Raw genomic sequence first — 19,734 nt, 5'->3', positions numbered from 1 at the left:
TTTTGTGTATTTGACAACCAAGCTCTTTGTCTCTGCAGTCAGCTGGATAAGAACCACATCGCCTGCATCGAGGACGGCGCCTTCAGAGCTCTGAGAGGCTTGGAAGTGCTGTGAGTATCCAACAGCTCCACACAATCCCATTCCCGGGAAAGACATTGTTTTGATTTGCGTTAATAACCATAACTAATGTATACATATAATTAGAGTAGTCCTATAGTTCATTTGCCTCATGTGTATTCCTCTTGAGATTGGGGGGTCGGCAGCATTGTGAAGCTCCATTAACTCATTGTTCTACACGGTTGACAGCAGCGTTCCCCTCCATCACATTAACACCACCCCCCCACCCAGAGAGCCCTTCCATCCCAGGGTCAGCTTGTCAACAATCTGATCAAAATCTCTCTCAAGTATCCTGGACTCACTGGTGCCATTTTTTTAAGAACGAATCACCAACATTTATATTCACAAGCCTTTGTTTGAGCCCCCCCCCCCCCCCCCCCCCACACACACACACACCCCTAAAACAAAGGCAGGTTGGACCACAAGGGCTTCAGCAGCCTTGTTATTTTTATAGTAAAATACTGCTTTTTTTAAGGGGGGTGGGGAGACCAAAAAAGGGAGACCATTAAAGGCTGCTTTCATGGCGTGGATGGATTGCAGATGTAGTGATAGGTTGTCATAAAGGTGTAAGTGGGGGTTGTTTTGATGGGGTCTGTATGTATAGGCTTTATGAGGGTGGGGGAAGAGGGGGGGTTGAAATATGGCGAAGGGTTATTAGGCTGATTGAAATGAGCTGATTCCCCGGCTGCAGCTGATGCCCACGATTCATCGATGATGTGTGTGTCTGTGGACTCCAAGCAGGGATGATTACGTTTCTGATGTGTGTGTGTGTGTGTGTGTATTTGCATGCAGGAGTGTGTGTGCATGAAGGAGGTGCAGAGGGTTTCCCATCTGCGAGGAATGAGGTGTTATATTCCCACTGGGATGCCACCACCAGAGGGAGAAAAAGGGGCTATACACATGAAAACAGTGATGGTTTCAGTCTCTCGTCCGCACGGAAACGGTGTTCTTGGATACGCTGAAATCCGAAAATGGTGGCTTGTCGTTTTTGTGTAGACCAGAAGTGAGCGTTGACAACAAACCAAAGTAATATCCGAATATTTCGACTGACAGGACTCACCCAGTCTACATTCTCCTGATATTTTGTAGAAATATCATGTATTACATAGTTTTCCCTCAATTCCCTAATCAGGGATGACGTGGAGGCGCCTTCTTTAACTTCTTAAAAAAAATCTCAAGAGCATTCCCACATGAACTAAAACCCTAAAATCCAAAAACAACAAAAATCTATTTGAAGAGTACATTTTAAAGTTCTTAATCACCTCAAAAACTGTTTTGAGCATGCTTGATTGGCAGTCTTTCCAGGAGGCAAGTGGGAATGTTGTTCCAGGAACATTCCCTTCTCCAAATTCATTCATTCATTCATTTTCTACCGCTTATTTGGAGTCGCCAATTAACCTAGCATGTTTTTGGAATGTGGGAGGAAACCGGAGTACCCGGAGAAAACCCATGCATGCACAGGGAGAACATGCAAACTCCACACAGAGATGGCCGAGGGTGGAATTGAACCGTGGTCTCCTAGCTGTGACGTCTGCGTGCTAACCACTTCCCCAAATATTCTCTTCCAAAAGAGTGAGTTTACTCCTTTGGAAGTAGTCCTTCAGTCAAGAGGGCATTGTGATGTCCTGTTGAAAACCCCCAGATGAAGACCTTCTGCAACATCTCCACAAAGCCCACAGCTGTTTGACGCCCCTGTACAACATAATGACAGATTTTCTTATATTTGGTGGTCAAAAACAGGCTCTAGCAACACAAATGTCTGTTATATCACCGTTAAGAAGTCAATTAATATCCTCAGCATTTATACTATTGCTCTTCTCTTCCTGCAGAACTCTGAACAACAACAACATCAGCAGCATCCCGGTTTCCAGCTTCAACCACATGCCCAAACTCCGAACCTTGTGAGTGACACCTAATTTTGTTGTTTAAAATAACGCTGTAAATTGCGAGTGTAGTGAAAGTGCTGAAGTAGATAAGATCTGTCCTTCCAGACATTGTAGAGGGGGGGGGGGTCGCCAGAAAACCGCAAAGAACCACAGTGGGGTCTGTAGCAAAGCCAGGAGCCATTATCCCCCCTCATCTAAACACAACAACTGGCCCTTATAGACGCAAACAGCCCCTGGAGCCTATTGTGTATTGTGCAATGATGTGATTACTAAATGTGGAATTATGTACAAATGAAAACAATCATGCCTGCTAAAACACTCACAGTCCTGCCTCCAATGTTCTTGTGGTGGCTTTTCTGGGCTTCCTCGCTCCGAGTGGGGCTACATTTTATCGCTTTAACTATCGGTGTGTATTGTATGCGTCTGTACACATGGATACATCGTCTAAACACCAGAGCTTGCTATTTTGGACAAACGCAGCATTCCAGGAATGCCATGTTTAGAGTATTGGTTTTGGAAGGCTATCCTCCCCTTCCAGAATGCACCATTTGCTATCATTCATGTAGCATATTATGTAGTGCGTTTAGCCACAATGGTTGCTTGTAATGAGCTTGAGGAAAGAACAGACACGTTTGTGCTATTTGTGTCTTCACTCGCTGTCACATTAACTGGCAATTGAGGCAGAAGAGATCTTCAAATAGCTCAGAGGTTCTTCTTTTTTTTTTTTTGTTACTGTTCTTTTACAGCCGTCTCCACTCCAACAATCTCAACTGTGACTGTCATCTGGCCTGGTTGGCCCAGTGGCTCAGACAGCGGCCCACCATTGGTCTCTTCACTCAGTGCACAGCACCGCCCGAACTCAAAGGTCTCAATGTGGCCGAAGTGCAGAAACATGAATTCAGCTGCTCGGGTAAGAGATTACCACAAGTATTTTTCATTGTTTTTATAATGTAAACACCAGTATTCAACTTGTCTAATTTGACATTCGGTGGCTACTATCACCACGGACTGGAGAAGCTGTCCATTCCCTTGTTACAGTAGAACTTGTACTCACCTCTCACTTTAACAATAATCACGGAAATTGAATGAAACTGTTCCAGAATTAAACTTTTGCCACCATAAAACAAGTTGACAAAATTACTCACCCTTACTATTATGCACATGAACCACTTATGAACCATGCCAGTCTGCTGCATGACCCCCCCCCCCCCCCCCACTCACACTGAACATGCATGTTTGTTTCTGCCATCACTTTTCCACTGCCGTATTGCTGCAACATTCCTGTTTTGTTTCCGTTTTTCCGGTTCTGTTCTCAATGTGCCATGTGTTTTGACTTTGTGGATTGTTTTGAGTCTTTTTTTTATTTCTTACTGTTTTGAAATGGAATTGATGGATTAGATTCTAACGGCAACCAAAGGAATCCATTAGTCATTCGCTTCCCAGTCACTCACCGGTGGTTAACTACATCTGTAGACACAGCTGCGCTGGAGATGTCTGATGAAAATGTTGCCGCCAATTCATGCTTAGGGCTTTTCCGACAACTAATAAGCATTCATTCATATTCATACACCAATGTGGGCAGCACTGGAGGCAAGGTTGGTGAAGTGTCTTGCTCAGGGACACGACAGTGAGGGAGTAATGATCGAACTGCCAACCTTCCGGTTTCTGGATGACCTGCGCTATACCTCCTAAGCCATTGCTACATCAAGTTTGGGCAGGTGTAGCACACTTGATTTTGAAGTACTACTATATACATACATACATACATACATATATATATCTAAATATTATATATATATATTTTTTTTTTTTGAAGCGCAGAAGAACTGGAGGCTGAGTGTCGAATTTGGGAGAAAACTTTATTTTTCTTGCAAACATTCTTCGCCACGTGAGACATGAAAGCTCCATCTCGCAACCACAACAGGAAAAGGAAAACCCCCCGTCTCTTGCGCCCACCCGTCCTGCCTCCCACCCCTCCCCTATCGATCGTTCCGGGGTGAATTATGTCCCGGTAACCTACCACTTCATAAGCCCCCCCAGAATTCACCCATAGTCAAAATCGGCCATGCGTGCGGGGACAACCGCACGGCCCCGCCGTGTGCGCACTGCTTGCGGCAGGGGAGCAGGGGGGTCGGCAGGGGGCGCCTTGCTGGGGAGCGGGGGCCTACTCCGCCAGTGTGTCAGGGGTTGTTTGTCGTCCACCAACGCAACCTTCAGCCGGTCCACCAAGACAGTCTCCTGCCGGCCACCCATGTCCAAAACAAAATACTTGTCGCCGTCCTCGCGGACCCTGTATGGTCCGTCATAGGGTGGGCTTAAAGGCCCACGGTGCCGTGCCCAGGGCAGCGGGAACATGTGGGTCCACCGTGCCGTGGTGTGATGCAGGGATGGGTTTAAAGATGGAGGCGGAGTATCGAATTTGGGAGAAAACTTTATTTTTCTTGCAAACATTAACTTGCACTCTTCGTGAGACATGAAAGCTACGTCTCGCAACAACAACAGGAAGAGGAAAAACCCCCGTCCCTCCGGGTGGCAACCCCTCTTCTATCAATCATTCTGGGGTGACAGAAATTTTTGTGTGATTACTTTTGCCTGCAAAACAGAGCATGTGCATGAGGTTATCATATCAGGACAAAGCCAAAACACAACGAGAACCTCCACTCCTCCACAAGGCCATCTCGCTACAACACCAGCTGCGAGGGTTGGTTGATATATCTGTGTGTGTTTGTGGGTGTGTACCCCCCCACCCCCACCCCTCCACCCCCCTCGTCTCCCTCTAACTCTCTCTCTCTATGGGTTGTGATTTTTATGCAGCCATACAGCATGACAACACGGACCATTAACTATTCTTCGCCCAGGGAAAGTGACTCAAAGCGTGGGAGTGGAACCCTTTGAGATATGAAAAGCGAGTAGGGACAGTCCGTGAGGAAGATAAGGGTACAGAAAGTTTAGGCTGCGCTTCATGGGAAGCTGCAGTTCCCATCCATCCAGCATGATTAGTTCGGAGTGAGTTTCAGTAAGCAATAATTATTCCCACAAACAACAGGATGATGCTATATAACTACAGTCTATATACTATACATTTACAAGCAAATCGAAGCAAAACAAACGCACACATCCTCCTGCATTGACCACAAGTTGAACTCCCTGTGAAGGACTCATTAGGCGACTTAGGCTTGCTGGTACACACACACACACATACACACCCACTACACATATTTTTTGTATTTTCAGTGTGCTGTGTATGTGCATTGACCAGGCCAGGCCACCTGCGGGGGATTTAGGGCGGGGTGGTTTTGAGAGGAAAGGGGAGGCAAAAGACGAAGTTCAAAATTCTGGCATGTCGTCATTCACTTTCAGCGTCCAAGATATGAATTTCAGTTCATAATTGGGGACATTTCTGCTGCGTCACATTCATTTGTGTCGTCTTTTCAAGCTCCACCCGCACATTCTTAGATATTAAAAATCATATGCTCGGTTCAACGCCAGTTTTCTCAATTTGTTGGAATTTCCTCACAGACTTCTGAGGAACTTATAGAGCGGAGGTGGCTAACTTTTTGACTTGCAGGCCACAAAAACTTGCCGACATATACCTGCTCACGGTGCAACAAAACGAAAACACAACACATTCACAGCAAGTTAACAACTAATAACTATGCATGCTGGGTAGTCCAGCTGTAATAACAATATGAACTATGAACAATAAAACATATGTTAGCATGTTAACTCATCTTTGTTTACTTTTCTGATGACCTTGTCAACATACAGTACTTGGCATCCTGTTTAACAAAAATGTGACAAAACACGGCAAGATTTTGGGGATTAGTACTACAAGCTACCCAGCATGCCTTGCGGCAGGAATATATTGGTGTTTGTTAAATTTTTTGTAATGGTATTGCACGTAGTAGATATTTGTATGCCCACATGGTGCAGTAAGTAGGTTACTTTTTTGTCCAAGCTACAGGACAAAGCTACCTGCTCACGGTGCAACAAAACGAAAACACAACACATCCACAGCAAGTTAACAACTATACATGCAGGGTAGTCCAGCTGTAATAACAATATGAACTATGAACAATAAAACATATGTTAGCATGTTAACTCATCTTTGTTTACTTTTCTGACGACCTCGTCAACATACAGTACTTGGCAATCAAACAAAAATGTGACAAAACACGGCAAGATTTTGGGAAGGAGTACTACAAGCTACCCAGCATGCCTTGCTGCAGGAATATATGGGTGTTTGTTTGATTTTTTTTGTAATGGTATTGCACGTAGTAGATATTTGTATGCCCACATGGTGCAGTAAGTAGGTTACTTTTTTGTCCAAGCTACAGGACAAAGCTACCTGCTCGCGGTGCAACAAAACGAAAACACAACACATCCACAGCAAGTTAACAACAATATGAACTATGAACATCCATCCCTCCCTCCCTTCCTCCCTTCCTCCCTTCCTCCCTTCCTTCCTTCCTTCCTTCCTTCCTGCCTGCCTGCCTTCCTTCCTTCCTTCCTTCCTTCCTTCCTTCCTTCCTTCCTTCCATCCATCCATCCATCCATCCATCCATCCCTCCCTCCCTCCCTCCCTCCCTCCCTCCCTCCCTCCCTCCTTCCTTCCTTCCTTCCTTCCTTCCTTCCTTCCTTCCTTCCTTCCTTCATTCCTTCATTCCTTCCTTCCTTCCTTCCTTCCTTCCTTCCATAAAAAGAGAACTATTCCCAGTGGGCCAGATTAAGACGTTTTGCAGTCCTGATGTTGCCCGCGGGCTGCAGTTTGCCCACCCGTTATTGAGTAATAGAACTAAATGTGAAAAATAATGGAATTCTTAGTGATTTACAACCCATGATAAATCATAATACACAAAGCGAAGGCTCAGGTATGGAGCGCATGAGCGGTCTGATAAAACCAATAAATTATTGGAGTAGTTTTGTGCTCATAAAGAGAATTCAATAAAAGACATATGGAGGTTAAATGTGGAGATAAGCAGCAAATGGGAGCACTTAGCAAGGGAGGCGCACACGAATACAGCAATAGAGAAAACATGGGAATAAGGTGGAATGGGAGGGGGGGAGCGGTGCTAGTGCAAGCATTGAATTACATCAAACATCGTCACCTCAAGTCTACCTGTCAGGAAGCTGTCACTGTTCACGCTGCTCCAGCTGTGCTCTGCACTCTCGCTGATCCCAGGCCTGTCAAATACGGCGTGTTCGATCAGATGGGAGTTCTGCTGATCCCAGATCTGTCAAACCCTCAGCAATCCCAAGATCACAAGGCCTCATTGGGCTGTGCTTAGCGTCTGTATTTGTTTGTCCTGTTTACTGTCACTGCATCTTATTCATAAAATAGATGCATTGCATCCGATTTAAAGTTTGACATAAAACTATTAGTATGCATATTAATGTGTGATCCATACATTGTCCATACATTATATTACTATCACTATGTAATATGTATCTGGTGCCTTACACCACCCTTCTAGTCCACACTAGCTTGAACGATGGATGGGTTGATGGTTAAATATTCATGGTTTGAAACCCAGATTAGTAATGCTGTGTAAATGAGCCCATTTAAAAGTCTGTTTTATTCATTTTATCTGGGTTAGGCTTACATCCACACATCTTGTACTCACTCCCTCGCTCACTCACTCACGCATGCACACACATGGATGTCGGCTCTCCAACACTTCCCTGGCAGTGGCGCAGCTATTTGAACAGGTATCAGGAGACAGCACGATAGCTTGATGTACGCTGTATGCAAATGGAAAAGTTGAAGTGTTAAATAAAAGAGAATCATTGGTGATGGGGGGGTGGGGGGGGTGTAAAAGCTGATTGTGCACCTACTCCATCCACCACGGGAGTGTAGACTCCAGGGGAACATTTGAGGAGAGATCAATGCATGTTATCGGAGGCCTTCAATCGTCTCCGCTTTTGTATTATTCATGTCTTTGTGGTGTCGTCCCTTTGACTGTAACCCAGTTTCTTCTTCATTGATTCTCAAGGATGCACAACTTGAGCATAAAGTCAACTTAATTCTTTTCTCAAAGTCAAAATGTTCATAAATGCACGCAATGACAGCATGGAAATAGCTACTCTACATAATCTTCTTCCTGGTTCTCCATTCATGTTTTACCTTTGTTTTGTTTCCAGGTCACCAGGATTCTTCTAGCCCACAGCCGTGCAACACAGGTGGAGGCTCCTGTCCCGCCATGTGTACCTGCAGCAATAACATTGTGGACTGCAGAGGGAAAGGCCTGACTGACATTCCAGCCAACCTGCCAGACAGCATGGCCGAAATGTAAGCACCACTAAACTAAATATTTAGATGTGGAAATATCACACAGCACATTGTTCTATTAATAGATTCATAAGAAGAACATTCATCACTGATTTTCTGCTTTCTGCTGTGTCTTTTATAATAGCAGCAAAGATAGACTTGATCTGATAACTTATTTTTATACTAAGGAAAATCTCTGTCCTGGCTGCTCAGTATAATATGGCTAAGGTGAGGCTCATAATAATAGCAAAAGAAGAAGAACAATCCATTCATTTTCTTAACCGCTTGTACTCATTAGGGTCACAGGTAAGCTGGAGCCTATCCCAGCTGTCTTTGGGCGAGATGCGGGGTACACCCTGTACTGGTGGCCAGCCAATCACAGGGCACATATAGACAAACAACCATTCACACTCATATTCATACATATGGACAATTTAAAGTCTCCAATTAACATAACATGCAAATGTACATGCAAAATCCATACAGAGATGTTCCAACTGAGATAAAACCCCAATCTCCTCACTGTGCGGCCAACATGCTAACCATAGGCCACCGTGCGGTGTATGATTTCTATGTTTTTATTGTTTCTTAGTAAAAAAAGCTATTATTGTGTCATAAATTGTAAATAAATCAGAGGTTGACCAGTGTCACACAACATAATATAGTGATTTTTCAAGTAAGGCTTTTTGTAGAATATCCTACTAATGACACTTAGATCAATTGAAATCGCATTTCGTGTGGAAGTGGTACGTTTTTTGCTTACTCTATTGTCCTTCTTCCGCTTGCAGCAGCTGTCTTTTGTCTCCTTGCGTGTTGTGCAATGTGCTGTAAACAAAGACGGCAGTAATGCGTACATGTATATCAAAAATCAGACTCACTGCCCTCTATATCAATCCTCACAGCTAGGAGACCAGGGTTCAATCCCACCCTCGGCCATCTCTGTGTGGTGTTTGCATGTTCTCCCCGTGCATGCGTGGGTTTTCTCCGGGTACTCCGGTTTCCTCCCACATTCCAAAAACATGCTAGGTTAATTGGCGACTCCAAATTGTCCATAGGTATGAATGTGAGTGTGAATGGTTGTTTGTCTATATGTGCCCTGTGATTGGCTGGCGACCAGTCCAGGGTGTACCTCTCGCCCAAAGACAGCTGGGATAGGCTCCAGCACCCCCGCGACCCTCGTGAGGAAAAGCGGTAGAAAATGAATGAATGAATTTTCATGAGCCCTGTGGACATGAAATAACACCCCTATAGTCACCTTTACACCCCTATTACTCTTTATTTACATCACATAGCTAATGCACCACAGCAAGTGATAGCCACAGCTTTAAGCATAGCATGCTAGTGAGCTAACTAGTTAGCCTCCAACTAAACTTAAAAATAGGTTTTAAACGAAGCAGGGGAAAAGAAGCCAAAAACTTACCACTTCCACACAGAATTGGCGGGGACCTTTTTTTTTTGTTTTTTTTTGCTCACTTTCATTCAGTGTTAAGGTCATGAAATCAATGAAATCAATGTTATGTGTTATTACTGATTCTTTATTGTAAATGACTTGTCTTTCAATATTTTTGTATGAATAATTGGCCATAGACAACCACAAGCCCAAGAGGATTAAGGCGGTGTTAGATAACAATAATGCCCCCGCCGCCTTAGTGAGAAAAAGCGGTATAGAAAATGGATGGATGGACAATACTGCAATATTGTCTATAAATACAAGCTATAAATACAAATATACGTACATTACTTGGCACTGTTTTCTGACAGTATGACACAAAGTCAGACCAACCAAAATCTTCACACACCCAAACTTTACGGAAAGTGGTTTATTTAATCCCAGTTGGGACATTTCCAGCACTGACCATTTGTTGTTTTTTGTTATGCCCAAACTCAACCAAACCAAAATCACCATCGTACCATTTTTGAAATGTCATGGTCACAGTCACTGCCTCCTGTTTCGGCTGGTTGCACATAACAGTGGCAATCTGCACCACAGTCTCAACCGTGGTACAAACAAGTCCAGTGAGAAAAACAAGAATATGGCATGAATAAAGATTATTGAATGAATCATGTACGACACTGAAAATCCCCGTTTGTTTATATTAACCCATGGCGGCCAGCAGTAGAGGAAAAGTGATGGATTCCAGAGTGAAAAAAAAACAAAAAAAAAACAGCACAGCTCTATTGTGCAGCGGAGCATTCACTGCAGAGCATGTGTTGTGCACATTAAAGACGTGTATGTGCTCGCTCCCATATGCGTCTCTGCTTCGGCTCCTGCATGATTGAAATGATTTAAACATGCATCTATTATGTACGCATGTTGTTTTTAGCCTGCTGTTTTCTCACCATGCTTCACCTTGTTGGCAAGATATGCATCCATTTACAGCTGTAGTCTCACTGCGCTAGCTGTTATCAGCTCAGATAGCCTGTGAAGCGCACACAAACACTTGGCTACTTTATCGCTCCTCCAACATCGGTTCGGACATTAACTATTTACAGGCTTCTGTAATGCCTGGGAATGCGAGGATTGAACTTTTTGGTTTTCTTTGTCAAAGAGTTCAAGCCCCTGACTGAAATCCTCATGAAAGGCAGTGATTTATGAAGAGAGGGGAAGTCGCTTTGCATCTGCGAGGGCGACACAGCAAGTTTCTAGGTCTCCTCCTCCCCATGGGGTCTGTTTATAAATACCCGGCAAGCATGGCGGACCATGTTCCCCCCAACAACCCTGACCCATTTCTAGTGTGCTGGTGTGCTGAATTTCCTAATTTGGACGCGCATTTCACTTTTGCATGACCACCCACAAAGTCTTAACTTTGCATGTTAGTTTTCTTTATTTTGTTAATGCTGTTGCAGAAGGAGTTGTCATCTGTATGCCATTTTTGAGCACAATGACTAGTAAGCAGCACTAATGGAGACCAGAGAATGCTGGCTTTCCCATGCAGAGGCTTTGTGAACATCGACATAGAAGATAAAGACTTTAAAAGGTCTCCCTGCCCTTCGCATCTAATTGGTACTAAACCACGGCTCTGCCAATAAAATCTGATTCATCTTTTACAAGGCCATGGTGATATCTTATATCATGCACATTTTTCCCATCCTTCCCAATGGAGTCTTACCTTCCCAAAAACTTCATTCATTCTTCTCCTTTCTCCTTTTCTGTCTTTCCAATTGGACTAAGAAAAAACAGAGAAGGGTTGGGGATTGAGGGTTTGATCCATGCTTAAAGTTCATCATAAAATCAGTTTAATATACATCAGGGCATCAATGCTAGACTTATGCTTTGTTAATGAGGCACACTAACTCGTTGTATGTAAAAAAACAAAACAAAAAAAAAACTTAAACTATATTAGGAAAGCAGGAAGTGAACAAATGTAACAGTTACTGATTGTAAAAAAAAAATGTCATCCAATATTTATCTACAAGAGAGGAGAAATAATGATCTCAGGGAAGAACTAAATCACCTCGCACTTGGTACGTGACAAAAAATAAAAAAATAATTAAAAAAAATTACTTAAACTATATTAGGAAAGCAGGAAGTGAACAAATGTAACAGTTACTGATTGTAAAAGTACCAGATCAAGGGGTAGGATTTAATAAGCTTTGCTTCTTCCTACTCCTTTTGGACATGTGGAACTGTGAACTGATTATGTGATGCATTCAATTGTAATCTGATGCATGTTCAAATGAAATATTACCATTACCATAAATACAAAACCTATGCAACGTCCACGCCCTGCACTCCCCTAATGAATGCTGGTGTTTATGCCCGACACTACACAACAGATTATTATTATTATTATGCACCGCAGTCAGCCATGACTTTCCTTTTCCTTTCCCACTGACTCTCAAAACTGTTTCCCCGTAATTAAAGTCATGCTCGGACTTTAATGCAAAGGATCAAGATCATTGATTGTGCTGACACTGACTCACAGACGGACACGCATACAAGCCTTCCGTCTCCTAGATTGGACGGGAAGCATTGATTGAAGGCACTCAGGGATTGTTTCTTTTTCTCAGCTCCTTTGTTGATTGGGGGGGGAGGATTTAGTCACTTGCACATATTGATCGGGAAGGAGCGACAATTGGATGTCTAAGTTTCTTCAAGGATGACACGTCTTCTCATTTCAGCAACCGTTTCATTTTATCTTCTGATGGAATAATACTCGAGAAATTATCTTGGATATATTTTGGAGTCAGTGTGTAGCTTGTGTAACAGTATGGATTTACTATAAAGTGAAAGTGACTCACCACACAGTCATTATAGTCTGTAAAATGTCTATAGTGTGCAAAATGTCATTATTTAGTGTGAGCATTATTGTTATCTAAAACTGCCTTAATCCTCTTGGGCTTGTGGTTGCTTATGGCCAATTATTCATACAAAAATATTGAAAGACAAGTCATATACAATAAAGCATCAGTAATAACACACAACATTGTTATTTCATTACCTTAACACTGAATGAAAGTGAGCAAAAAAAAAGGTCCCCGCCAATTCCGTGTGGAAGTGGTAAATTTTTGGCTTCTTATTTTTGGCTTCTTCTTCCCCGCTTCGTTTAAAACTAATTCTTAAGTTTAGAATAAATCAGTTGGAGGCTAACTAGTTAGTTCACTAGCATGCTTAAAGCCGTGGTCATCACTTGCTGTGGTGCATTAGCTATGTGATGTAAACAAAGAGTAATAGGGGTGTAAAGGTCACTATAGGGGTGTTATTTCATGTCCACAGGGCTCATAAAAATTCATTCATTCATTTTCTACTGCTTTTCCTCACGAGGGTCGCGGGGGTGCTGGAGCCTATCCCAGCTGTCTTTGGGCGAGAGGCAGGGTACACACTGGACTGGTCGCCAGCCAATCACAGGGCACATATAGACAAACAACCATTCACACTCACATTCATACCTATGGACAATTTGGAGTCGCCAATTAACCTAGCATGTTTTTTGGAATGTGGGAGGAAACCGGAGTACCCGGAGAAAACCCACGCATGCACGAGGAGAACATGCAAACTCCACACAGAGATGGCCGAGGGTGGAATTGAACGGCTCATGAAAATATTCCATTTATTATTAGCAAATCCTACTTTGTGGTAATTATCTAGCTAGTCACTTGTTGCTGATTATTTAGACAACTCATTTGGCTGTATGTACGTATACTCTCATTTCTATAGTATTGTCGCTTTAAAAGATATACTGTTGTAAAAATAGTGTGTCCTCACTTTTGTGTCATACTGTACATAAAAACTCAATGACACAAACCGGTTGCTAAGAAAAGGCACTGAAGCCACTTGGCTCGGGACTCTGCCGCGATTTGAGGGCAAAGGAACCACAGCGCCGTCACATTGCGGCAAATTCACAGACACATCGGGACAGGCAGACTAAAACAGACCGCGAGAGCGTAGCCACCACAGGAATCTGTGGTCTGGAATCACTGCCATCCCAAGAATGTCAATTGTGCTGCTATAGCGCCCCATATGTGGATCGACGGACGGGGGGGACAGACTATATGAGATAGAAATTTTGGTGGTTTATGTTTCACAAAACATTCGGCAACGTAAACATAGCAACGCGGGCGTCAGAGGCATGTAATGAATCATAAATGTCTGTAATTGAATGATTAAATTGTGTGGAAATGTTCGCTCTGACATGAAAGCCCCTCATTTCAAGAGCTAGCGGTTACAACTATCATCAATAATTTACAGCTTTTATATGATCGGTCTTTTCCTTACGGTGACAAATATCTTTTAAACCAGGGGTCTCAAACACGTGGCCCGCGGGCCAAATGTGGCCTGCAGGACACTAGTTTGAGGCCCCCGCCTTGATATGAAAGTTTTGAAAGTTTGATATGGATGCTGTATGGTATCATGTACCCAGAAAAAACTATTACGTTTGATTAATGTTCATGTTAAAGGTTAAATAACTGTTAATAGTCATCCTCCCTATCCGTGTGGAAGTGGTAAGTTTTTGGCTATTTAAGTTTAAAGGAAATAAATTGAAGGCTACAGTTTAGGTCGCTAGCTCTCTAGTTTTTGCGAGTTAGCATGTGTCTCAAGACCCTGCAGTTGCGTAATATGTTGTAAATAAAAAAAGAGTATAAATGTGACTATAGTCGTGTTTTGTCATGTCTACAGGGCTCTAATAATGCTTTGTTCATTTTAATCTGAAAAAAATAATTTGTCTACCCACAAACTATATGTGGTTTCTTAAGTTTTTATTATTTGCAGTTTTATTATTATTATTATATTTATTTATTTATTACTGATTGATTGATTTTCTTTATTCCTGATTTGTTTATTTATTTTTCATCTTATTTAAAAATAAAAATTAAGATATTTGAGAACAGTGGAATGTTTTATCAGAGCTTTTCTTGTAGAAAATTGGAACCAATTAACATTTTTTTAATTTTTTTGTTTTTAATAAATGCGTTTTTTGGTTGTTGTTTTTTTGGGAAAACCTGATACGGCCCAGTCTCACCCAGACCCGAGCTCCAGTGGCCCCCAAGTAAATTGAGTTTGAGACCCCTGTTTTAAACAATCTTTAACTAGGTAAGCCGCTAGTTAGAGGTAGCTCTAGCTCAATTCGCTGTCCAAAAAAAAAAGGGGGTCAGTGTGGCAGGACAAGCCAAACAGAACCCCAGCTGGCTCCTGCAAAGCCTTGTTAAGGACACTTTTAAAAGCTGTCAACTGACCTGCAGATAAACAGCCCTCTGCCAGCCACACCGGGGAATTGGTCTGAGACCAACTTAAGTAGCAGCTTGGAACACGCAGGACGTACACCCACGCTAATGGCCTCTGGTGCTGTCTGCTCCCCTGCGACCATCTGACACTGATTAGACTTTCAAAGTCTATGATTTCATTGTCTTGACCGACTTTGCTCCAATTCATGTCGTGATCGTTATTGTTTGCATTTTTTCACATGATAGCATAAATGCTGGAAAGAACAATCATTTCCAAGCCAAAAACTTTGCCTTCCCGCGCCACTGCAGTATGCAGAGTGTTTATTGGTTCTTGGGATGTTATGACTCCAACATGGCTGTACCGATTACAGCTGGGGAATAGATCTTCCTCAATATAATCACCCAATCACCAGAGGTTGGAAGTGAACAAGGGATTAAGGCTGCTCTGTTGCCATGACGAAGTCTATTGTTTGGTTAACTGCTTGTATGTCTTGTCCTCTCTAGACGTCTGGAGCAGAATGGGATTAAAGCAGTTCCTCCTGGAGCCTTCTCGCCTTACAAGAAGCTGCGCAGGATGTAAGTATGCCGTCTGTCTTCTCTTTCCGCTGCCAAAAAGGACATGAAGCTTTTATTTTGTCTGCACCCAAAAGAACATATTCTCCATCATCCGCCATGGTAATAACAGATCTGATCTTTCCAATTGCTGTTCGTTGGTATTCCCCTGGTGAGTGTCGTCCGTCCACCCCGTGTGGGAGCATTGCGCCTGCGTGGGCAAAAAAGTAAACTGTGGTTGGTCAGCAATGATGAAGGGATATGAGTGGTGGTGCTGGAATGAGCGGCTTGGCTCTTTGCAGGAGTGAGAACAGACAAGTCGGTAGTTGATGTCCAGTCAGTCAGCCATAGATGAAGCGGAAGGTCAGGGAGTTCCTGTGCACAGCTTTAGGACGGACCATCCAAAGATTTTTTTTTTTTTTTTTTTAAGATTGATGTTAATGTAGAAAAGTCAGCAGACTGTAGCAGCTGCCTTATAGAGGCAAGGAAAAACTTTTCTATAATTCATAAAACTACATGTCATGCATAGTAGACCTCTCAACTGGTAGGTCGGGACCCCATAATTGGCTACTTGTCAAAAATAAGATGGTATCTTTCTCGTAGAAAGGGTTGGGGTTATAGAGATTTGCTACATACAATCCAACACTCCGCACACACACACACACTTCTGTGCACTTCTAATAATAAATAACAAAATTGACCTGGATCTGAATTTGGGAAAGTCTGGGCTGCACCAAGAATCCCAATGTTATGCTTAAGTACAAATATGAGCTCTAGTATTAAGTCCACAATACTTAGTACATTATTTATTCATTTTCTATGCTGCTTAATCCCTAATCATAGGGTCACGGCTCTGATGACTTTAGGCAGGAGGCAAGGTATAACAAATAGACGGTGTAGACATTGAAAGGGTGAAGGAAAATACATTTCTGGGGATCACAATAGATGAAAATATGAGCTGGAAACCTCATATTACAAATATACAACATAAGGTGGCCAGATATATTTCAGTATTGAACAAAGCAAAATTTGTTCTGAATCAGAAATCACTCCACACTCTTTATTGCTCTCTGGTTCTACCATATCTTACTTATTGCGTGGAAATATGTGGTAATAACTCTAAAAGCAATCTTCACTCGCTAAATGTACTGCAAAAAAGGTCAGTAAGGATAATTCATAATGCCGCCTACAGAGAACATACTAACTCCTTATTTCTAAAATCACAAATACTTCAACTTGCTGATACAGTTCATCTTCAAACATCTAAAATAATGCATAAGGCTAAAAATAACCAATTCCCTAAAAATGTCATCCTATACTTCTCTACAAGAGAGGAGAAATATGATCTCAGGGAAGAACTACATTTGAAACACTTATATGCTAGGACTACGTTAAAAAGCCATAGCATTTCAGTATGTGGAATCAAACTATGGAATGGATTGAGTAAGGACCTCAAACAATGCACAACGATGAGCCAATTCAAGAAACAATACAAGCAGTTGATGTTTGCTAAATACAAGGATGAAGAGTCTTGAACCAGTCATGATGTGCTATACATATCACTATATTGACACTTACTATGGTACACATTATGTTATTGTATGGTCATATCACCTACTTTGGTAGGTGACAAAAACAAAACTATATTAGGAAAGCAGGAAGTGAACAAATTTAACAGTTACTGATTGTAAAAGTACCAGATGGAGGGGTAGGATTTAATAAGCTTTGCTTCTTCCTACTCCTTTTGGACATGTGGAACTGTGAACTGATTATGAGATGCATTCAATTGTAATCTGATGCATGTTCAAATGAAATAAAACCATTAACATTACCATTACAAACTGGACTGGTCGCCAGCCAATCACAGGGCACATATAGACAAACAACCATTCATACTCAAATTCATATTTGGAGTCGCCAATTAACCTGTGAATTAAATTCCATAGCCAGTATCAGTGTCATGAAGGTCTTATATATTCTGCAGGTGTACCTAATGAAGTGACTAATGTGTGTACTGAACCCCCTCAGCTGTCTCTGAGTGACTGTATTTTACACCTGTTTGACTTGGCATATGCGGGTCTCCTTATGCCATAAATATAGATTTTTTTCCAAGAACTTGTACCTCCTGGCATTTTGCACGTTTTTTAGGGAGACAACAGACGAGCAGATATATATCCTTTCCATTATCCCATCATCATAAAGGCCTCCGTCATAACTTTAACAACACCGAGAATGTTTACAGTCTTCCGTGTGGTCTTCCAAAACAGACACGAGCCACTGCTGCTGCTGATTCTGCATTTAGCATCAACTATGCATTGCGGTATGTCTGCGTTGACCCTCCGTGCTTGCGTTGATTCAGCTGGCTCTGCGCCTTCAATAGCTCCTCTCGTACAGCGAGCACCTATACATCATATATTGTATAGCCTTCATGGGATATGATCTGCAGATGTCTTTGTTATGTCTGCCTCGGAATGTTTCGTTATGGTATATAACGTGCGGATAGTTGATTTACAAGTTATATATAGGTGTTTCTCTGCTGCTGATGGTGTATTTATGCCTCCTCTATGTGTCATTTTATCCTAGTAAATACCAGCCACACACACACATATATATCTTTCACCTTGTCCCAATTTGAATAACCTAGACATGAACCAATCAGGATGCAGCACCACACACACACTCATGAGCAGATGTTGGCTACTTGGCTGCATTTAAATTTCCAAGAAACCTCAAGTCCTGCAAAACAAGACGAATGGCCACTTATTTAACCGTGACCACCCCCCACCCACCAACCCACCCGCTTCACCACCACATGATGAGTTTCCTTCAGTAGTGTGGACTGCACCCGCCTGTCCATCTTTTGCTCTCTGCTAATTCCGCTGCTTACATGTTGCATTTACTCACGCAGACACAAAAAAACACATGTATTAGTGGTTATTCTGTGGGAAAGGGGCCACAGATTGTTTTGGAAGTCAGCCATGCATGTCACTTTTAATCACAATGCTTGCTTTGCATTTCTATCAAATCCCTTATCATCAAGTGTGGGATCGACTTCACCCAAAGTGCGATACAAGTCGCCGCATCCGAGGTGTAAGATTTGATCTGGCATTTATGAACTCACCTGTGCAATTTGCACAGAACCCATCAATGTGGAATAATGGTGCGCTTTCAGATAATTAGTGTCTGGTGTTAGCATGACGTACTTGTCGGACAGTGGCAATTTTCTTTCAACAAAAAAGGGCCTGTCTTTTGTCTATTCCCTTTCACACAGTTGGTGTTTCACTTATGTGGCAGTGTCATACTACATCGGAAGCCAGTAAATTCACACATTGACTCTTACATGTTGGTGCTTTTCACACAGAGCATCAACCCAAGAAAGTGGAGGAAAACTGCTTTGTAACTGTAACTGCTTTGATACATTTTCTGGGTCGACATAATCATCCCATTCTATTTTGGTGCTGTTCACACAGAACAGCAACCTCAGGAAAGAGGTGGAAAAGCTTTAGGAAGTAAGGCGTTATGAGCATCATTACACCTTTGTTACTGCTCCGATACTACCTCTGTACTACCCAGTAAGGCCAGACGTTGACTTTCACCCCCATTACATGGCTGTGCCATTCACACAGAGCAATAACCTGGCATGAAAGTTTTAAAAAGTACGTATAGCGTACCCTGTTCCTACTCTGCAAATATGCACTTTGACGTCCTTCCTTATTGGTGCTTTTCACACACAATAACAGGCCAGGAAAGTGGTGAAAAATATAGTGTGAAAAGGGCTGCAGGAAATGTGCCCCTTGTTGACTTGTTCCACCATTCTATGTTGATTCCGTTCATACAGAAAAATGGCTGGAAATTGCTGTCTATTTCTGCCTGTGTAAAAGGGGCTCAACACTCATCTCTCTCACTTTTTTAACCACAGAGACCTGAGCAACAACCAGATCTCCGAGATAGCTCCCGACGCCTTCCAAGGCCTGCGCTCCCTCAACTCCCTGTGAGCGTTCCACATAGTCTGTGTTTGTGCATGCGCGCCAACATAAATTCCAGCTCACTTGTCATATTTCCGTGTTTAAATTATGCCTGCGTTGTGATCTCCCAGCGTACTGTATGGAAATAAGATCACCGACCTGCCCAAGGGTGTCTTTGATGGCCTCTACGCCCTGCAACTGCTGTAAGAACACACACATACAGTACGCGCACTGTCGACACGCACTGTGAGACAGAACAGTTTTACTCCCACTCAGTGGAAAA

General features: G+C 42.6%; 1 protein-coding gene across 4 annotated transcripts in view; it reads left to right on the top strand.

The window, feature by feature from the left end:
• The window catches only part of slit1a (slit homolog 1a (Drosophila)), a 126,915-nt gene that overhangs the window by 74,374 nt on the left and 32,807 nt on the right, over window positions 1–19,734 (top strand). For all 4 annotated transcript variants that reach the window (XM_058058545.1, XM_058058543.1, XM_058058544.1 and 1 more), the window contains exons 6-12: window positions 39–110; window positions 1,947–2,018; window positions 2,750–2,913; window positions 8,145–8,292; window positions 15,439–15,510; window positions 19,406–19,477; window positions 19,583–19,654. In XM_058058545.1, the coding sequence (XP_057914528.1) occupies window positions 39–110; window positions 1,947–2,018; window positions 2,750–2,913; window positions 8,145–8,292; window positions 15,439–15,510; window positions 19,406–19,477; window positions 19,583–19,654 (672 nt within the window). The remainder of the gene's footprint in view (window positions 1–38; window positions 111–1,946; window positions 2,019–2,749; window positions 2,914–8,144; window positions 8,293–15,438; window positions 15,511–19,405; window positions 19,478–19,582; window positions 19,655–19,734) is intronic.

This window comes from Doryrhamphus excisus, chromosome 20 (genome assembly GCF_030265055.1).
Source record: "Doryrhamphus excisus isolate RoL2022-K1 chromosome 20, RoL_Dexc_1.0, whole genome shotgun sequence".
Taxonomy (NCBI): domain Eukaryota; kingdom Metazoa; phylum Chordata; class Actinopteri; order Syngnathiformes; family Syngnathidae; genus Doryrhamphus; species Doryrhamphus excisus.
This window is presented reverse-complemented; position numbering and strand designations above follow the sequence as displayed.